At 45.4% G+C, this 17,561-nt stretch overlaps 1 protein-coding gene across 1 annotated transcript in view; it reads right to left on the reverse strand.

The window, feature by feature from the left end:
* The window catches only part of LOC144673399 (uncharacterized), a 30,234-nt gene that overhangs the window by 1,045 nt on the left and 11,628 nt on the right, over nucleotides 1-17,561 (reverse strand). The window contains exons 2-3 of the mRNA XM_078535259.1: nucleotides 13,883-14,612; nucleotides 1,094-1,181 (exon numbers count right to left, since the gene is read on the reverse strand). Coding sequence (XP_078391385.1) covers nucleotides 1,094-1,181; nucleotides 13,883-14,612 — 818 coding nt within the window. The remainder of the gene's footprint in view (nucleotides 1-1,093; nucleotides 1,182-13,882; nucleotides 14,613-17,561) is intronic.

Consider the following 17,561-nt stretch of genomic DNA (forward strand, 5'->3'; position numbering starts at 1 on the left):
TTCAAAATCCGATGGTATTTGGGTTACGATAAATTGGACAACACCGACAGATCCTGATGTGATGTCGGGTTTGTGATTCTGGACTGCAAACCCTGTGAAAATAGTACAAAACAAAGAAAGGTGAGTGAGGGAGAACTCACAAAAACACCAAGGCTGGGTGTGAAATTGAGCTCAACGTGTGGGACTGGCATTAGGAAAAAGTGACCATGAAATTTGCTGGATTATCATAAAAACGCAACTGTTTCACTAATGTCCTTCAGGGAAGGGAACCTGCCTGCCAGTCTGGGCCTACACAACTCTACCAGAACATTGACAGAATTTCCCAATCCCTTATCCTCCAACCTCCATAAGGACCAGGGTAGCAGGTGAATGTGAACACCATCACCTCCAAGTCACACTCCGCCATGATTTGTCTGACATCCATTACTGGATGGACAGAAACTTTCTCCATTTAAATTTTGGGAAGACTGAAGCCATTGTTTTCATTCCCTGCTACAAACTCCACCCCCCAACCTTCAATGCCTTTCTGATAACTCTGAGGCCGAACCTGACTGTTCACAATCTTGGTGTCATATTTCACCCCAAGCTGAGCTTCTGACTACATACCACTAAGGCCGTCCATTTCCACATCAGTCATTTTGCCTAATTTCATTCCTGCCTCAGCTCAGCTGCTGCTGAAATGCATCCATTCCTTTGTTACCTCTAAACTGGAATCTTCCTAGCCTGCCACATAAACAATGGAGTCATTTAAAACACCACTTCCCATGTCTTTACTCACACTTTGTCTCGTTCATCCAATGCCCCTGTTCTCATTGAGCTACATAGGCTCCTGGTTAAGCAGCACCTTAATGTTCAAATTCTCATCCTTGTTTTGAAATCCTTCAGTGACTACGCCCCTCACTATCTCTATCATATCCTCCAATCTACATCCCTCCCAGATATCTGCACTCATTTCATTCAGGCCGATTGAGCATCCCTGATTTCAATTGACTCACCATTGGTGACCGTGTCTTCAGCTGCTCAGGCTATAAGCTCTAGAATTCCCTAGTTAGGCCTCTCTTTCTCATCCTTTAAGACTCTCCTTAAAACTTACCTCTTTGACTAAGCTGTTGATCATGTGCCTCAATATCTCCGCATATGCTTCAGTGTTAAATATTCCGGTATAATATTCCTGTGAAATACTTTGGAACATTCTATTCTAATCAGTGTGCTACATAAATGCAACTTGTTGTTGTTGATTTGGACATTTATCATCGCTCAGTGAAAATCCTGTAGCTCCTTACCAAACAGCATTGTTGGAACACCTTCACCACAGTGACTGCAGCAGTTTGGGAAGAAGGCCCACCAACACCTGACCAACAGACAACTGGGGATTGACAATATCTGCTGGTCTTGTTAGTGACACCAAATACCAAGAATCGTGTTAACCAAAAATTTCGGAAAAAAATGCACTGTAGAAATATTTGTTACTAAAACAACACTCTTCAATTGAATGGACGTTTGTCACTCTGTTCACCCCAGGATCTACCTCCTTTAACAGCCTCACACTGGAAATTGCTGGGCCTGACTGGGTTGCAAAGTTCTCGGGGTTAACCCCAGCAGCTTCTCCTCCAATTCCACTCCAGCTCAAAATTGATGCAACAAAAAAGACCCCCATTCAACACCCACCCTAATTCAAACCGGCTCCTAATTGGTCTGCCTGTGTTTCCAGACTCGGCTGCATGAAACAATAAAACAAAAGCAAAGCTCTGGAAGACTGGAACTGAAATTAAGAGCTGAAATATTTTAAATATCCAGCAGGTCAGGCAGCATGAACAGATTAAGAAACAGAAGTCGGGGCTCAGGTCGCTGACCTGCCTTCAGGCTGCACGGTAACTCTCGGCGATGGCCGCCGACTAATGGCGGGCAATATTCCCACAATGCAATGCGCTCCAGAAACCGCTCTATCTAAAAGTTGTTAATTTCCTGTTGGAAGGTCGGTTGCCGCAATCGGCAGGTGGCAACTATGGCGCCGGGAGAGTCAAGGAGGTGAAGAACTGCAGCAAAATACAGGAGGACGATCACCCGCCATTATTACAGAACAATAAGCCGCGCATCTGCGCTTGCGCACACACACCAGGGCCGGGACTAACAACTGTCCCGCATCCAGAATCACCGGGACCTGCAGCCTGGAACTGGGAGTGGGAGAAGCGTGAAGAATGAGGAAAAACAATATAATCCAACACTCACAGCAACCTCCAATCCACCTCCATTCCCGGGATAGTGAGACAGAGTTTAGAAACACTTTTTTTTTGCAAAAATATACTTTATTCATAAAATATCTTCAATCACATTCCAAACCATTCCAAAAACACCATTACAAGGGTACAATCCTGTTCAACTTTTACAAATGTATCACCAGGTGCATCAGTACAAACAATATTACAATCATTTACAGCCTTTCAGTTTGAGCTGTACAGCCCGAGGGGGTTTAAACAGTTCCCAGTTCCTCGGTGCGCTGTGGCAGAAAGGTCTTAGACAGCGACCCTTCCCCATTGCGCCTTTGCGGCAGCAGCCCCAAGCTTAAGTTCGTCCCTCAGCACGTAGTCCTGGACTTTGGATTGTGCCAGTCTGCAACACTCGGTCGGGGACAACTCTTTGTGCTGGAAGACCAACAAGTTTCGGGCAGACCAAAGCGCGTCTTTCACCGAGTTGATGATCAAGCTCACCAACACGATTCCAGTGAAACTTCCACGAGGAAAGGGGGAGCAGTGACTGTGCCTGCTCTGATATAGCCCCAGACCTGTCACTCAAACCCCCCCAACTCCGCCCAGTTCACAGCTCAACCTACCAGCTTGCAGCTTCCTGCACCTTGACCCCACCCGGCCCAGGTGTGGGACAGTCCAAGGTGAGTCCTTCGTGTTACCAGGACAGTGGGGGAGGGGTGACCTCCTCCCCTGTGCTGTGTCCCAAATGGTTCCATCCTCCCCTCCCCCAGGGCCCACTAAACACTGCATGCAGACGGCTGATGGACCTTGGGGATCCTCACTGACCTGCACAGGTACATTATGCTGCTCCCCACCCCCGATACACTCTGTAAACAAGTTGCTTTTCTTTTTTTTCTGCTGTACCTTCGCGTAAACATCTAGTTCCATACAAGTTTTGTTTAAGAATTGTTCAATCTTGTTTAATTGCAGGGCTATGGGGCAAAGTCAGGGATGTGTCATTAGGTAAATTGTCCCTTCAGGGAGCTAACACAGATACGACTGGCTGAACGGCCTCCTTCTTTGCTGTAACCATTCCATGGTTCCCTGACTTGTCCCTATCCCGTTGCTCCATTCAAAGTGATTCTCAACTTCTGCTTTTGTTCCTGGTTCCCTGTTTAATCAAGTAATTCCTCCCCTTTCCCCTTCTCACCCTGTGCAGTGTGTGTCAGACATCCTCCGGACACCTCCCCCTGCCACCATCCCGGCCCCTTCAACCATCAGCAGCTTTCTGCTTGTCTGGTTTTAGTCTAAATTTACATAATTGCAGGATTTAGCTTCAAACTCGCCTTCATTGAATCCAGCAAACTGCAATTTTTTGTCCCACACAACAGGATAGATTATTTTGTTTAAAGTCAAAGCCAAAAATGCAGTTACTGTCCTCAATTAAAGAGGCTCCTCATTTTATTCCACACCAGACCAGTATATAAAAGAGTGAACATTATTCCCCAGACCCGAATATAAATCAGTGAACATTATCCCCCAGACCCGAATATAAATCAGTGAACATTATCCCACCAGACCCGAATATAAAACAGTGATCATTATCTCCAGACCCGAATATAAAACAATGAACATTATCCCCCCAGTCCCGAATATAAAACAGTGAACATTCTCCCTCAGAACCAAATCTAAAACAATGAGACTGGAGTTGCATGAGGCCGAGACTTCTGTTATCGATTTGGCAAATTCATTTGGGACAATCTCTATCTTTACAAACTCTCACAGTCTACAATCCCGACATGAAACTGAAAATGCTGGAATTCCTCAGCAGGTCAGGCCTTAATCTGTGGCAAGAGAAACAGAGTTAATGTGACAGCTTTGTGACCTTTCATCTGACCTGAGAATATATAGAAATGTAACAGTTCATTACCAGATCAAAAGGAGACGCTTTATAGACTTCGGGAATCAAAATTTGAGTTCAACAATTTTCTATCATAATCTCTGCCCTCATTGGTTTCTTGTGTTTTGAGTCCGAGTTTTCCTTTCTCATTTCTCTCATTTGCTTCACATTATCGTGCCATTCACACCTAATCTAGAAACAGCTTTTGTGTTTTTAATAGTCCCATTACTACTCCCTTTGACCTTGCATCATAAAACCTTTTGTCAGTTAATCTCTCCCGCCCTTCAGCCTTTCATAGACCTTTCCTTCTGTTCCTCTTCCACCTCCCCCCTTTCACTGGCTCACAGACCTGAAACGTTAATTCTGTTTCTCTCTCCACAGATTCTTCCAGAACTGCTGAGTGTTTCCAGTTTTTAATCTTTTCATTTCATGTTTTAAGCCTTGCAGAATTGTTCGTTTCTCTATTCCAAGCACTCTACCTGACATTATTAATAATTCAATTCAGTTATTCATAAATTAATTTATCTGTACTTTATGTCTTGAAATCTGATTAATTGTTGGGCGATTTATCAGTTATCAGTGTCTTTAAATGTAGTTACAATTTCACAATTCTTCACGTTCTCCTCACGCTTCCTGGCACTAATATTACATCCTTAGTAATCTTAAATGGAAGGGTCAGCCCAGCATCGACAGACCAGTCAGTTTAACCTCTGTGTGGGAAAGCATTTAAAAGCGGCAATTCAGGTTAAATTAAGTCACTTCTACAATTTGTTCAGGACAATCGTGTTGAACTAAATTTCTTGAGTTTTTGATATGGTAACAGAGAATGTTGATGAGGGTAACACGGTTGATGTGCACATGAACTGCTAAACGGCATTTGATACAGTGCCAAGTAACAGGCTTGTCAGCAGAGTTAAAATCCATCGGGCAGAGGCAGCATTGGCTGTGTGACAGGAAACAACACACATGGTGAACGGTTGCTTTTTAAAATTGAGGAAAAGTATACAGTGGGATCACAAGGGGTCGGTGGTCAGACCACTGATTTCTTGATATATATTAATGATCTAGACTTGTGTGTGCAGGGCTGCATTTCAAAATTTGCAAACGACACCAAATTTTCAAGTTGTGTTCACAGTGGGGAGGATGGTGATTAACCTCAAGAGGACATAGACAAGATGGTGGAATAGGCAGACAGGTGGCAGATAAAATGTAATTCAGAGAGTTGTGAAGTGATTCATTTCGGTAGGAAAAACAAGGAGAGGCAATATAAAATAAAGGATACAAGTGTAAAAAGGTGCAGGAGCAGCGTCATCTGGGGCTTTATGTGCACATTGAAGATGGCAGGGCAGGCTGAGAAAGCAGTGAATAAAGCATGTGGAATCCTGGGCTTTATGAATACGGGAATAAAGTACAACATCAACCAAGTTAGAATAAACCTGAATAAAACACTGCTTTGGACCCAACTGCAGCATTGTGTCCAATTCTGAGCTTTAGGAAGAATGTGAGAGTGTGGAGGAAAGATTCACGAGAGATCGGAGCTTCAATTAGGTGAGGTGAAGTTGGTTTGTTATCCTTGGAAGGGGAACCGTTTTCTTGCATCTTTTCTGGACCCTCTGTCTTCACTTCCTTCCGAAATTGTAACCATTCAGTGGCGGTGATGTTAAAAACTTTCTTTCATGGAATGTGGGCAGGGCCAGCATTTGTTGCCCTTGAAGCAAGTGCTTGCCACACCATTTCAGAGGGTATTTAACAGTAGCCACATTTCAGTGTGGATCTGGAGTCACATGTCAGACCAGGTAAGGACGGCAGATTTCCTTCCCGAAAGGATATTAGTGAACCAGGTGGGTTTTTGTGACAATCGACAATGGCTGAATTGTCGCCCTTATTGAGACTTGCTTTCAATTCCAGATTTAATAATTGATTTTAAATTCCACCAGCTGCTGTGGATTTGAACCCCTGTTCCCAGAGCATAAAGCTGGTTTTCTGGATTATTAGTCCAGTAACATTCCCACTGTGGAATGTTTCTGGTGATAGACTGTCCACCAGTATCCATTACAAGCCTACCGACTCCCACAGCTACCTCGACTACAGCTCCTCACACCCCGCTTCCTGTAAGGACTCCATCCCATTCTCTCAGTTCCTTCGCCTCCGTTGCATCTGTTCTGATGACGCTACCTTCAAAAACAGTTCCTCTGACATGTCCTCCTTCTTCCTTAACCGAGGTTTTCCACCCACCGTCGTTGACAGGGCCCTCAACCGTGTCTGGCCCATCTCCCACACATCCGCCCTCACGCCTTCTTCTCCCTCCCAGAAACATGATAGGATCCCCCTTGTCCTCACTTATCACCCCACCAGCCTCCGCATTCAAAGGATCATCCTCCGCCATTTCCGCCAACTCCAGAATGATGCCACCACCAAACACATCTTCCCTTCACCGCCCCCCGGCGGCATTACATAGCGATCATTCCCTCCGGGATACCCTGGTCCACTCCTCCATCACCCCCTACTCCTCAACCCCCACTTATGGCACCTCCCCATGCCCACGCAGAAGATGCAACACCTGCCCCTTCACTTCCTCTCTCCTCACCGTCCAAGGGCCCAAACACTCCTTTCAAGTGAAGCAGCATTTCACTTGCATTTCCTCTAACTTAGTCTACTGCATTCGTTGCTCCCAATGCGGTCTCCTCTACATTGGAGAGACCAAACATAAACTGGGCGACCGCTTTGCAGAACACCTGCGGTCTGTCCACAAGAAAGACCCAAACCTCCCTGTTGCTTGCCATTTTAACACTCCACCCTGCTCCCTTGCCCACAAATCTGTCCTTGGCTTGCTGCATTGTTCCAGTGAAGCCCAACACAAACTGGAGGAACAGCACCTCATCTTCCGACTAGGCACTTTACAGCCTTCCGGACTGAATATTGAATTCAACAACTTTAGATCTTGAACTCCCTCCTCCATCCCCACCCCCTTTCCATTTCTTGCCCCTCCCTTTTGTTTTTTCCAATAATTTATATAGATTTTTCTTCTCCCACCTATTTCCATTATTTTTAAATCTATACCTGTAATGCCCTGTCAGTCTTTCCACCCCACCCCCACTAGAGCTGTACCTTGAGTGTCCTGCTAACACGTCTTTGTTCCTTTGTCTGTGACATCTTTTGATTATCTGCTGCTATCACTGCTTGCTTGTCCCTACTACCACCCACCCCCCAACTTCTCTCCCCCCATCCCCACCCCCCCATCTCCCCCACCCCCACAACCTTAAACCAGCTTATATTTCACCCCTCTCCTAACTTTACTCAGTTCTGCTGAAGGGTCATTAGGACTCAAAACGTCAACTCTTTTCTTCTCTGCCGATGCTGCCAGACCTGCTGAGGTTTTCCAGGTAATTCTGTTTTTGTTTCCCACTGTGGAACCGTCTCCCCCAATGTATATTTTTATTTATTTTTAGCCAACAGTTGAGTACTTGTCAGTATTTTGTTCCATGTGGTTTCTATTCGGAGTTTCAGACAGTTTCTGTGCCAAGTGGACGAGGTGTTTAAAGTTCATTCATTTGCCCCTTTTCCATCTCCATGTCCGGGAAAGACACAGAGAATAATGTCCCCTCATTAAGTATCTATTGACGAGACTGAGATGGACAATTCCCAATCCCCATCTTTCCGGTGGATAATGGATGTTCTGTTACATTCAGGTTTCTCTATAATTTGATCTCTAATTTTATTGAGTTTTTAATTTTGTTTACCAAGACCCAGACCCAGGTTAACGGCCGCCATCCTGTTTCAGCAGGGAGCAGGGCGCATGCGCAGCCATGTTGTGGATGTAACAGTGAGTGAGTCCATGGGTCATTTACATATTCAGGGTGAGAGGTGCTGATCCTCAACCTCTGGCGATACTTCAGCCCCACAATCCTAATCTCTGGCTGCCCAGTGTAAAGGGTGGTGTGGGGTGGGGGTGGGGGAGTGGGGGTGGTGGAGGGGGTGTTGTGGATAAATCAGAGAATCTTCTCCTGTAACTGTTCATGGGCCTGTTTAAAACAGGAATTTCACGACCCAGGATGGGTGACACACATGGGGGTGGTCACACTGGCTGCCGACCTCTCTTCTGTGGTCCTGTCCTTGCCCGGGTGTCCCTGGAGAGGGAACATGCGGTGTCCACCGGTACGCTTGATACCTTCCACATCCAGTGGGCACCTCAGGGTACAGAGTGTCTCGTAGACACTGGAAACAACATCCTGGTTTAGTTGGGAATGTTCCCTTTGCTATTACCGGGACTTTGTTGCTGATTTGAACTTCTTTCAGTTTGATTGGTCCAAATGATTGGGTGAAGAATGTACCAAAGAAACTCGAATTTTCTGTTTTGAATTTCTATCCTGTACTTACAATGAAGATTTTTGTAAACTCCTTTTACAGGGTACAAGAGGGAGATGATTTGCAGATAGGAAACTAAAACCAAATATCACATCAAGATCCGACAGTGTCACTCGATTCACCAAGAAACATCGAAATATAGAAACGTAGAAACTAGGAGCAGGAGTAGGCCATTCGGCCCTTCGAGCCTTCTCCACCATTCAACATGATCATTGCTCATCATCCAACTCAATAGCCTGCTCCCGCTTTCTCCCCATATCCTTTGATCCCTTTCGCCCCAAGAGCTATATTGAACTCCTTCTTGAAAGGATGCAATGTTTTTGCCTCAAGTACTTCCTGTGGTAGCGAATTCCACAGGCTCACCACTCTCTGGGTGAAGAAATTTCTCCTCATCTCAGACCTAAATGGTCTACACCATATCCTCAGACTGTGACCCCTGGTTCTGGACTCCCCCACCATTGGGAACATCCTTCCTGCATCTGCCCTGTCTAGTCCTGTTAGAATTGTATAGGTTTTTGGGAGATTACCCCCCTCATTTTTCTGAACTCCAGCGAATATAATCCTAACCGACTCAATCTCTCCTTATATGTCAGTCCCGCCATCCCATCCCAGGAACCTATCTGGTAAACCTTCGTTGCACTCTCTCTATAGCAAGAACATCCTTCCTCAGAGAAGGAGACCAAAATTGCACACAATATTCCAGGTGTGGTCTCACCAAGGTCCTGAATAATAGAAGCAACATACCCCTGCCCCTTACTCGAATCCTCTTGCTATGAAGGCCATTTGTCTTCTTTACTGCCTGCTGCACCTGCATGCTTACCTTCAGCGATTGGTGTACGAAGACACCCAGGTCTCGTTGCACATTCCCCTCTCTCAATTCATAGCCATTCAGGTAATAATCTGCCTTCCTGTCTTTGCTACCAAATTGGATAACCTCACATTTATCCACATTATACAGCATCTGCCATGCATTTGCCCACTCACTCAGATTGTCCAAATCACACTGAAGCATCTCTGCAATCTCCTCACGGCTTACCCTCCCACCCAGCTTTGTGTCATCAGCAAATTTGGAGATATTACATTTAGTTCCCTCATCTAAATCATTAACATATATTGTGAATAGCTGTGGTCCCAGCACCGATCCCTTTGGTACCCCACTCGTCACTGCCTGCCATTTGGAAAAAGACCTGTTTATTCCTACTCTTTGTTTCCTGCCTGCCAACCAGTTTTCTATCCACATAAATACACAACCCCCAATCCCAAGTGCTTTAATGTTACATGTTAATCTCTTATGTGGGACACTGTCGAAGGCCTTCTGAAAGTCCAAATAAACCACATTCACTGGCTCCCCCTCATCAACTCTACTCGTTACATCCTCGAAAAATTCCAGTAGATTTGTCAAGCATGATTTCCCTTTCGTAAATCCATGCTGACTCTGTCCCATATTGCCACTGTTTACCAAGTGCTCAGCTATTAAATCTTTTATAATGGACTCTAGAATTTTACCCACTGCCGATGTCAGGCTGACTGGTCTATAATTCCCGACGTTGGACCTGAATATCATTGATCTTTGATTGTGGAAGGAGAAATATTTGTCTTTTCTGTCTGTGGGAAAAGATTTCAAACGTCAGTGTGACTGGAAATGCACTGAGACACAGACACGCCCGAGTGAGAGTGCTCCAGTGAACTGCCTGTGGAAGGAGCTTTAACCTGTTACACCATCTGAAAAAAACATCTCACCATGCACAACGGGGAGAAACTGTGCAAGTGTTGTGTGTGTGGACAAGGATTCAACTGATCGTCCAACATGGAGAGACACGGGGACACCGACACCATGGAGAATCCGTGTAAACGTGGGGACTGTGGGGAGGGATTCAGATCCCCATCTGAGCTGGAAACTCATCAGCGCACTCACAATCGGGAGAGGCCTTTCATCGGCTCTGAGTGTGGGAAGGGATTCACTCTCCTAACCCACCTCACCTCACCTCAAACACTTCAGACATGAGACTTTTTATGTGTTGTGAATATGAGAAGAGCTTTAAAAGCAAAAGGAATCTGCTGATACACCAGCAAGTTCACACTGGGGAGAGGCCATTAACCTGCTCTGAGTGTGGGAAGAGATTCACTCAGTTATCCAACCCGCTGACACACAAGCGAGTTCACACTGGGGAGAGGCCGTTCACCTGCACTGACTGTGGGAAGGGATACACTCAGATAAGTACCCTCACTTCACATCAACTTGTTCACTCTGACAAGAGACCTTTTAAATGTTCTGACTGTGAAAAGTGCTTTAAAAGCAGAAAGATTCTACTGACACACCAGCAAGTTCACACTGGACAGAAACCATTCAACTGCTCCAAGTGTGGGAAGGGATTCACTCAACTAACCCAGCTCACTTCACATCAACGTGTTCACTCTGAAAAGAGACCTTTTAAATGTGCCGACTGTGTGAAAAGCTATAAAAGCAAAATGGATCTGCTGACACACCAGCGAGTTCACACTGCAGAAAGGCCATTGATCTGCTCCGTGTGTGGGAAGGGATTCATTCACCCATCCCTCCGGCTGACACACCAGCGAGTTCACACTGGAGAGAGACTGTTCACCTGCTCCATGCGTGGGAAGGGATTCAGTCATTTATCCACCCTGCAGACACACCGGTGTATTCACAAGTGACTCCCAGGGTTGGATTCTGCTGTTATTGTTGCTGTTAATCACATTCAGAACTGAACCATGCTCTTTTTGACAGTTGGGATTTGTTTCTGCTGATGTTAATAATCCTTGTAACTGGGCTGGAGTCTAGTATTCTGGATAAAGGTTAAATAAATCAGCTTGTGTCAAACATTGTTGACATATTAGTTGATGCATTGAATGCAAGAGCATTCACATTATGATGGAGCTGTACAAAGCATTAGTTAGGTCCCATTTGGAGTACTCACTGCAGTTCTGTTTGCCTCAACACCTTCTCAAGTGCAACTAGGGATGGGCAACTAATGCTCGCCCAGCCAGTGAAGCCCATATCCCATGAATGAATAAAAAAAAACAGAACATGAGTGATTCATGTGGCCAGTGGAATGAAACAACTTTTTAAATTATCAAGACAGTAACACATATTCCATAGAAAAGTGTCTTTCAAACATTCAGGAAAGATTCAAACACATTGAACATATCAAAGCGAATCAAATTAATTTGAAGAGGGAAATAGAATCTGCATTTTGAAAATATCCACAAGGTGGATGCAGGTGAATAGAGAGCTGGAAAATATTTACAGTCCATGCATGAACTTTTGTTTGAACCAGATGTATTTATGACATGTCAATAATTTAGAATTGTGTGAGATGATCATCAGATGGGGAGGATGAATGTAAGTCGATAGTTATCATTTAGTGGAAAAGGTTTGACATTTATTCTTGGTGGCAGCTCAAAGGTTTGTTTTGCTGATTCTGATAATTCTAGTCGCTTTAGTATGTTATCTATGGTTTGTCATCAAGAAATTAGGGAAACAAGCTCGGAGCTTTGAAACAGTGAGGTTAGTCAGAAATCAGTTGTGAGAAATCAATAAGGATATTCCCTTCTCAAGGTGGGGAGATCTGTGAGAAATCACTGTCTAATTAACCTTACATAATCTTGAGAAATTTATTCAACATTACAGAAATAGCTCTCTCTCTCTCCCTTGTTTAGGAAGAAAGATTCCTGGCTTGATAAACATAGGACAATGTATCCCTATGATAACTCATAGGGATGGTGTCAGTAGTTATGGGATAGAATTTGTAGTAGTGATTGAAGACAATGGCTTTTGTCTTTAATTTTTAATTGGAGGAATTTTCAGCTCATCCAGTACTTGGTGTGGGATAAGCAGTTTGATAATTTAGTAACAGTGGAGGAAGAGAGAGGGATGGTGGTGAGGTAGAGCTGGATGTTGTCAGTGTACATGTGAAAACTAACACGGTGCTTTTGGATGATGCCACCTAGTGGCAGCATGTAGATGAGAAATAGGAGGGGCAAAGAGAGATCCTGTTTTTAGGATTGGTCCGGACGGTGGATTTAAAGGTGAGAAGGACTGTACCAGAAGAGAGAGAGACAAAACTGTGAATAATATCAGCTAACATGGAGAAGTTGGATGATCAGTAGTTCAGTGAGAGTGGGGTCAGTACAGCAGAAAGTGGGTCTCATGGACAAGATGAGCATTGAGAGGTCATGAGGGGAGGTGGGAAAGAAACTGGAGAAAGATGTGAGTTCAGGGCTCAGACAAGGGGGATCTTTACAGACAGTTTGTCCCGGTGGGCTAGTGGAAGGGAGGGAAGCAGCAGAGGCAGCTGATTGGATTGTCTCAATCTTAGTGACAAAGAAGCTCCATGGGCAGAATTTTGCCCTTGGCGTGCGGGCTCGGCGGGGGCGATTGGGGCAGTCGGGAAGCTGACCACTGCCTGCAATCAGGCCCGGAAGGCAATTTCATGCTGGGGGCCAATTAAGGCCTGCGCTGTGTGAAACGTGAGCAGCAGTGCTCAGCGCTGCCTGTGCGGGCGGGGGGTGGAGTGCGAGCTGGGCGAGTGTGACCTTTGTGCATGCATGCGAGAGTGAGCTACATAATCTCCCTGAGGCACAGAGCTGTCTCAGGGAGATGGAATGATTTCAAAAAATATATATTAAAGATTTTATACATGTTATGAAACATGTCCCCTCATGTCACTCTGTCACATGAGCAGGGACATGTTTTTAATTAATAAGATAAAAGCAAAATACTGCAGAGCAGTACTTCTTCAAGGTATTCCTGGAAGAGAAGTGGCAGTGAATTAAATACAATAAAGCAAAATACTGCAAAATACTTTTGCAAAGAAGCAAACCTCTGTTTGTCTCTCCAGAGACGCTGTTGGACCTGCTAAGTTTTTCCAGCATTTTCTGTTTTTGTTTCATGTTTTTAATTCAAGTGTAAAATTTGATTTGCTTCAGGCGACCTCGTCCCGCCCGTGGATGAGGTTTCCTGAAAAAGGTAAAGGCCGCTTGGCCTTTTCGCCCGCCCGCCAACCATTAGGTTCGATGGGCAGTGTAAATTTGAATTTAATTAACTTTTTATTGGCCTTACAGGCTTCTTAATTGTTGGTGAAATATTGCGGGACTGCGCAATGACGTCGGGACACTCACCCACCGAGCGTAATTTTCTGCCCCATGAGCTCCTCACACTTGTTGTTGGAGGTGACGATAGAGGAGACAGGGGTGAGGAAGAGCCCTTCAAAGGGAACTAACTTGTGTCTGAGAGATTAAAAACACTTGATACACGCTGAGTTTAACACAAAGCTGATTTATTTGACTTTTATTCAGAATATTACTCCCGATATCTGACCTGGAGTTTATTAACATCAGCAGAAAGAGCCCCCAATGAACATGGTTCAGTCCTGGATGTGATTTCACAACAACATCTAATCAGTGTAGTTACTTGTGAACTCGCTGGTGTCTCTGTAAATGGTATAAGCGAGTGAATCCCTTCCCACACCCGGAACAGGTGAATGGCCTCTCCTCAGTGTGAACTCGCTGGTGTCTCAGCAGATGGGATAAGCAAGTGAATCCCTTCCCACACCCGGAACAGTTGAACGGCCTCTCCCCAGTATGAACTCGCTGGTGTGTTAGCAGATCGGATGACTGAGTGAATCCCTTTCCACACTCGGAGCAGATGAACGGCCTCTCCCCAGTATGAAACCGCTGGTGCGTCAGCAGGCTGGATGACTTAGTAAATCCCTTCCCACACTCGGAGCAGATGAACGGTCTCTCCCTAGTGTGAACTCGCTGGTGTACAGTGAGTTGAGATGACCACCTGAACCCAGCCCCACAGTGAGAGCACCTGAATGGTCTCTCGTCAGTGTGAATGCGTTGATGACACATCAGCGCCCCAGAGCTTTTATAGCATTTGCCGGAGTCTGGACATTGAAAGGGCCTCTCATCACTGTGAACTCGCTGGTGTCTCAGCAGGCTGGACGAGGTAGTGAATCCCTTCCCACACTCAGAGCAGGTGAACGGCCTCTCCCCTGAGTGAGTTCGCTGGTGTCCTGTGAGATGAGATGAACATCTGAATCCAGTCCCACAATGTGAGCACCTGAACGGTCTCTTGTCAGTGTGAACACGCTGATGACGCGTCAGTTCCTCAGACCCTTTCCAGCACTTCCCACAGTCTGAACATTTAAAAGGCCTCTTATCAGTGTGAACTCGCTGGTGGGTCTTCAGGCTGGATGACTGACTGAATCCCTTCCCACACTGGGAGCAGGTGAATGGCCTCTCCCCAGTGTGAGTGCGGCAATGAGTTTCCAGCTTAGACGGGTATCTGAATCCCTTCCCACAATCCCCACATTTCCACGGTATCTCCCTATTGTGAACGGTGCCTTTTCCTTCCATGTTCAAAATCCGATGATATTTAGGTTTCAATAGATCCTGATGTGATGTTTGGTTTCAGTTTCCTGACTGCAAATCCTCCCCTTCTAATACCCTGTGAAACTGATTTAAAACAGAAAAAAAGGAGTGAGAGAGAACCCACAAAAACACAAAGACAGGTTGTGAAATTGAGCTGAATGAATCTGGGAATTTGTGGGGCCGGCACGAGAAAAAAGTGACCATGAAAGCTGCTGGATTGTCATAAAAACTCAACTGGTTCACTAATATACTTCAGGGAATGGAACCTGCCACCCAGTCTGGGCCTACACAAGACTCTGGCCTACAAGGGAGGAGAGGGAGACAGAAGTGGGAGAGGCAGGGTGTCAAGGGATACCTACAACATAACAAGAACTTTGACAAAGTCTCCAGAAACCTCAACCTCCACCACCTAAAGGAACAGGGTCGCAGGTGTATGTGAACACCATCATCTCCAAGATCCCTTCCTAGTCACACATCATCCTGACTTGTCTGGATCAACAGAAATTTCCTCCATTTCAATATTGGGAAGTCTGAAGCCTTTGTCTTCAGTCCCCGCTACAAACTCCACTCCCTGACCACCAGCTCCATCGCTCTCCCTGACAACTGTCTGAGGCTGAACCAGACATTCATAGGGACATAGGAGCAGGAGTAGGCCCTTCAGCCCGTCGAGCCTGCTCTGCCATTCAATCCGATCAAAGTCCTTTCCCACACTAGCCGCATAGCCCTGTATGTAATTGCTCAATCTGTCATCCATTCCTTTGTTCCCTCTAGACGTAACTATCGTAAGAGACTCCCGGCCAGCCTCCCACATTCAACCTCCCTGTAATACAAAACTCTGCTTACTCGCACCAAGTCTTGTTCAGCCATCACCCCTGTATCCACCGACTTACAAAGCCTGTGGGTTAAGGAGAACCTCAATTTTAAATTTCTCATCCTCGTTTTCAAATCCCTCCATGGTCTCTCGTTGCCTACCTCTGTAATCTCCTCCAGCATCACAACCCTCTGAGATATCTACACTTCCCTAATTCCGACCTGCTCAGCATTCCTGATTTTGACTGCTCCACTTTTCGTGTCTCCCCCAACAGCTGCCAGGGCCACAACCTCCGGGACTTCCTCCCTAAACCTCTCCACCTCACTTTCCTCCTTTAAGATAATCCATAAAACCTTCCTCTTTCAGTAAACTTTTGTACATCTGCCCTGATATCTCTTCATGTGGCTCAGTGTCAAATGTTGCTTTCTAACACTTCTGTGAAACACCTTGGTACGTTCCGTTACAAAATAGAATTAATGATTTACCATTTCAGGGTGGGAAGAATTTGATGGTCAACACAGGCACTAAAGTGGAAGAGAAATGGACTGTAGCACAGGAAAAACAATTCCTGAAAGATACTGTGGGAAGATAAAGCTGGTAAGCCAGCAGCACATGGTCAGGGGATGGGCAGCAGTGGAAACCTCATTTAGACACAGTTGGCAGAAGGAACAGTAAAATCCTAAACATAGTTAAAATACACTCGTAATTAGTGACAGAGAAAGTTAGAAAATGGCAGAGAGGTGATCAGGGAGGGCAGAGGATGAAAAAGAGCAATAGATGGACATGGATTCAGATCCACAGTAAAGGAACCACACCAACCCTAGAGCCATGAAACAGATAACAGAGCACAGCACTAAAAGCTCTCAACTGCAGATGAATAGTCAAAAATACTCAACTCTGAAAGAATACAGTTTTTAAATTTAAAATGTCCTGCTGGGTCCTGCAGCTGGAAAGATATCAGAAGCACTGGAATCAGATAAAAATCTTCCAGCTGAGGAAACGCCCAGGGTGCGGGATGATTTCGCCGTGTAATTGTTGATGTGTAATGGTGTCACACACATGGGCACGGAACATCTGGGTCTGTGCAAACCAGTGATCACTTCACTTTATGAAGGATGTGAGGGTCCTTGAGAGGGTGCAGAGGAGATTAACCAGAATGGTTCGAGGGATGAGGGATTTTAGTTGTAAGGTTAGTTTGGAGAAACTGGTGTTGTTCTCCTTGGAGCAAAGTAGGTTGAGGGGAGATTTTATGGAGGTGTATAAGTTTATGATAGGTTGAGATAAGGTACATAATGATGTTCACATTAGTTGATCATAAAAGGATTACAGACACAGATTTAAGATTTGAGGAAAGATCTGCAGGGCGGGGGGTGGGGTGGTGGTGGGGGAGTGAGGAAAAAAAAATTACACAGTGAGTGATTGAGTGAGCTGGAACTCAATGCTCACAGTCAGAGGCTGATGAATCGAGTGACTCTGTTGGATCTTGATGTGATGTTTGGTTTCAGTTTCCCATCTGTAAATCCTTCCCATTTTACATCCTGTAAAAAGGAGATTATAAAAAAAATCCATCACTGTCAGTGCAGGATAGAAATTGCAAGAGATAAAAATTCCTCTTGGTTTGAGTTTGCTGTGTGTAAATTCTCCCCTTCTAACCCCCTGTAAAAGGAGTTTCCAAAATCCATCCCTGAGAGTTCAGGATAGAAATGCACAACATTCGCTCCTCCTGCTACCTGGACCAGGATAACCGCGCATGCGCCCTGCTACACAGCCGCTCCCCCGGGCCGAGCAGAGGGAGAGACCCAGCCATTTCCGGTCTGTTCACTGCAAACATGGGGCCGATAGTTTCTGATTAAGGCTCTTCGGCCTGCAACAAGTGTTTATGAAACCTCCCTGCCCACTCCGC

This window comes from Cetorhinus maximus, unplaced genomic scaffold (assembly GCF_964194155.1).
Source record: "Cetorhinus maximus unplaced genomic scaffold, sCetMax3.hap1.1 HAP1_SCAFFOLD_360, whole genome shotgun sequence".
Lineage (NCBI taxonomy): Eukaryota > Metazoa > Chordata > Chondrichthyes > Lamniformes > Cetorhinidae > Cetorhinus > Cetorhinus maximus.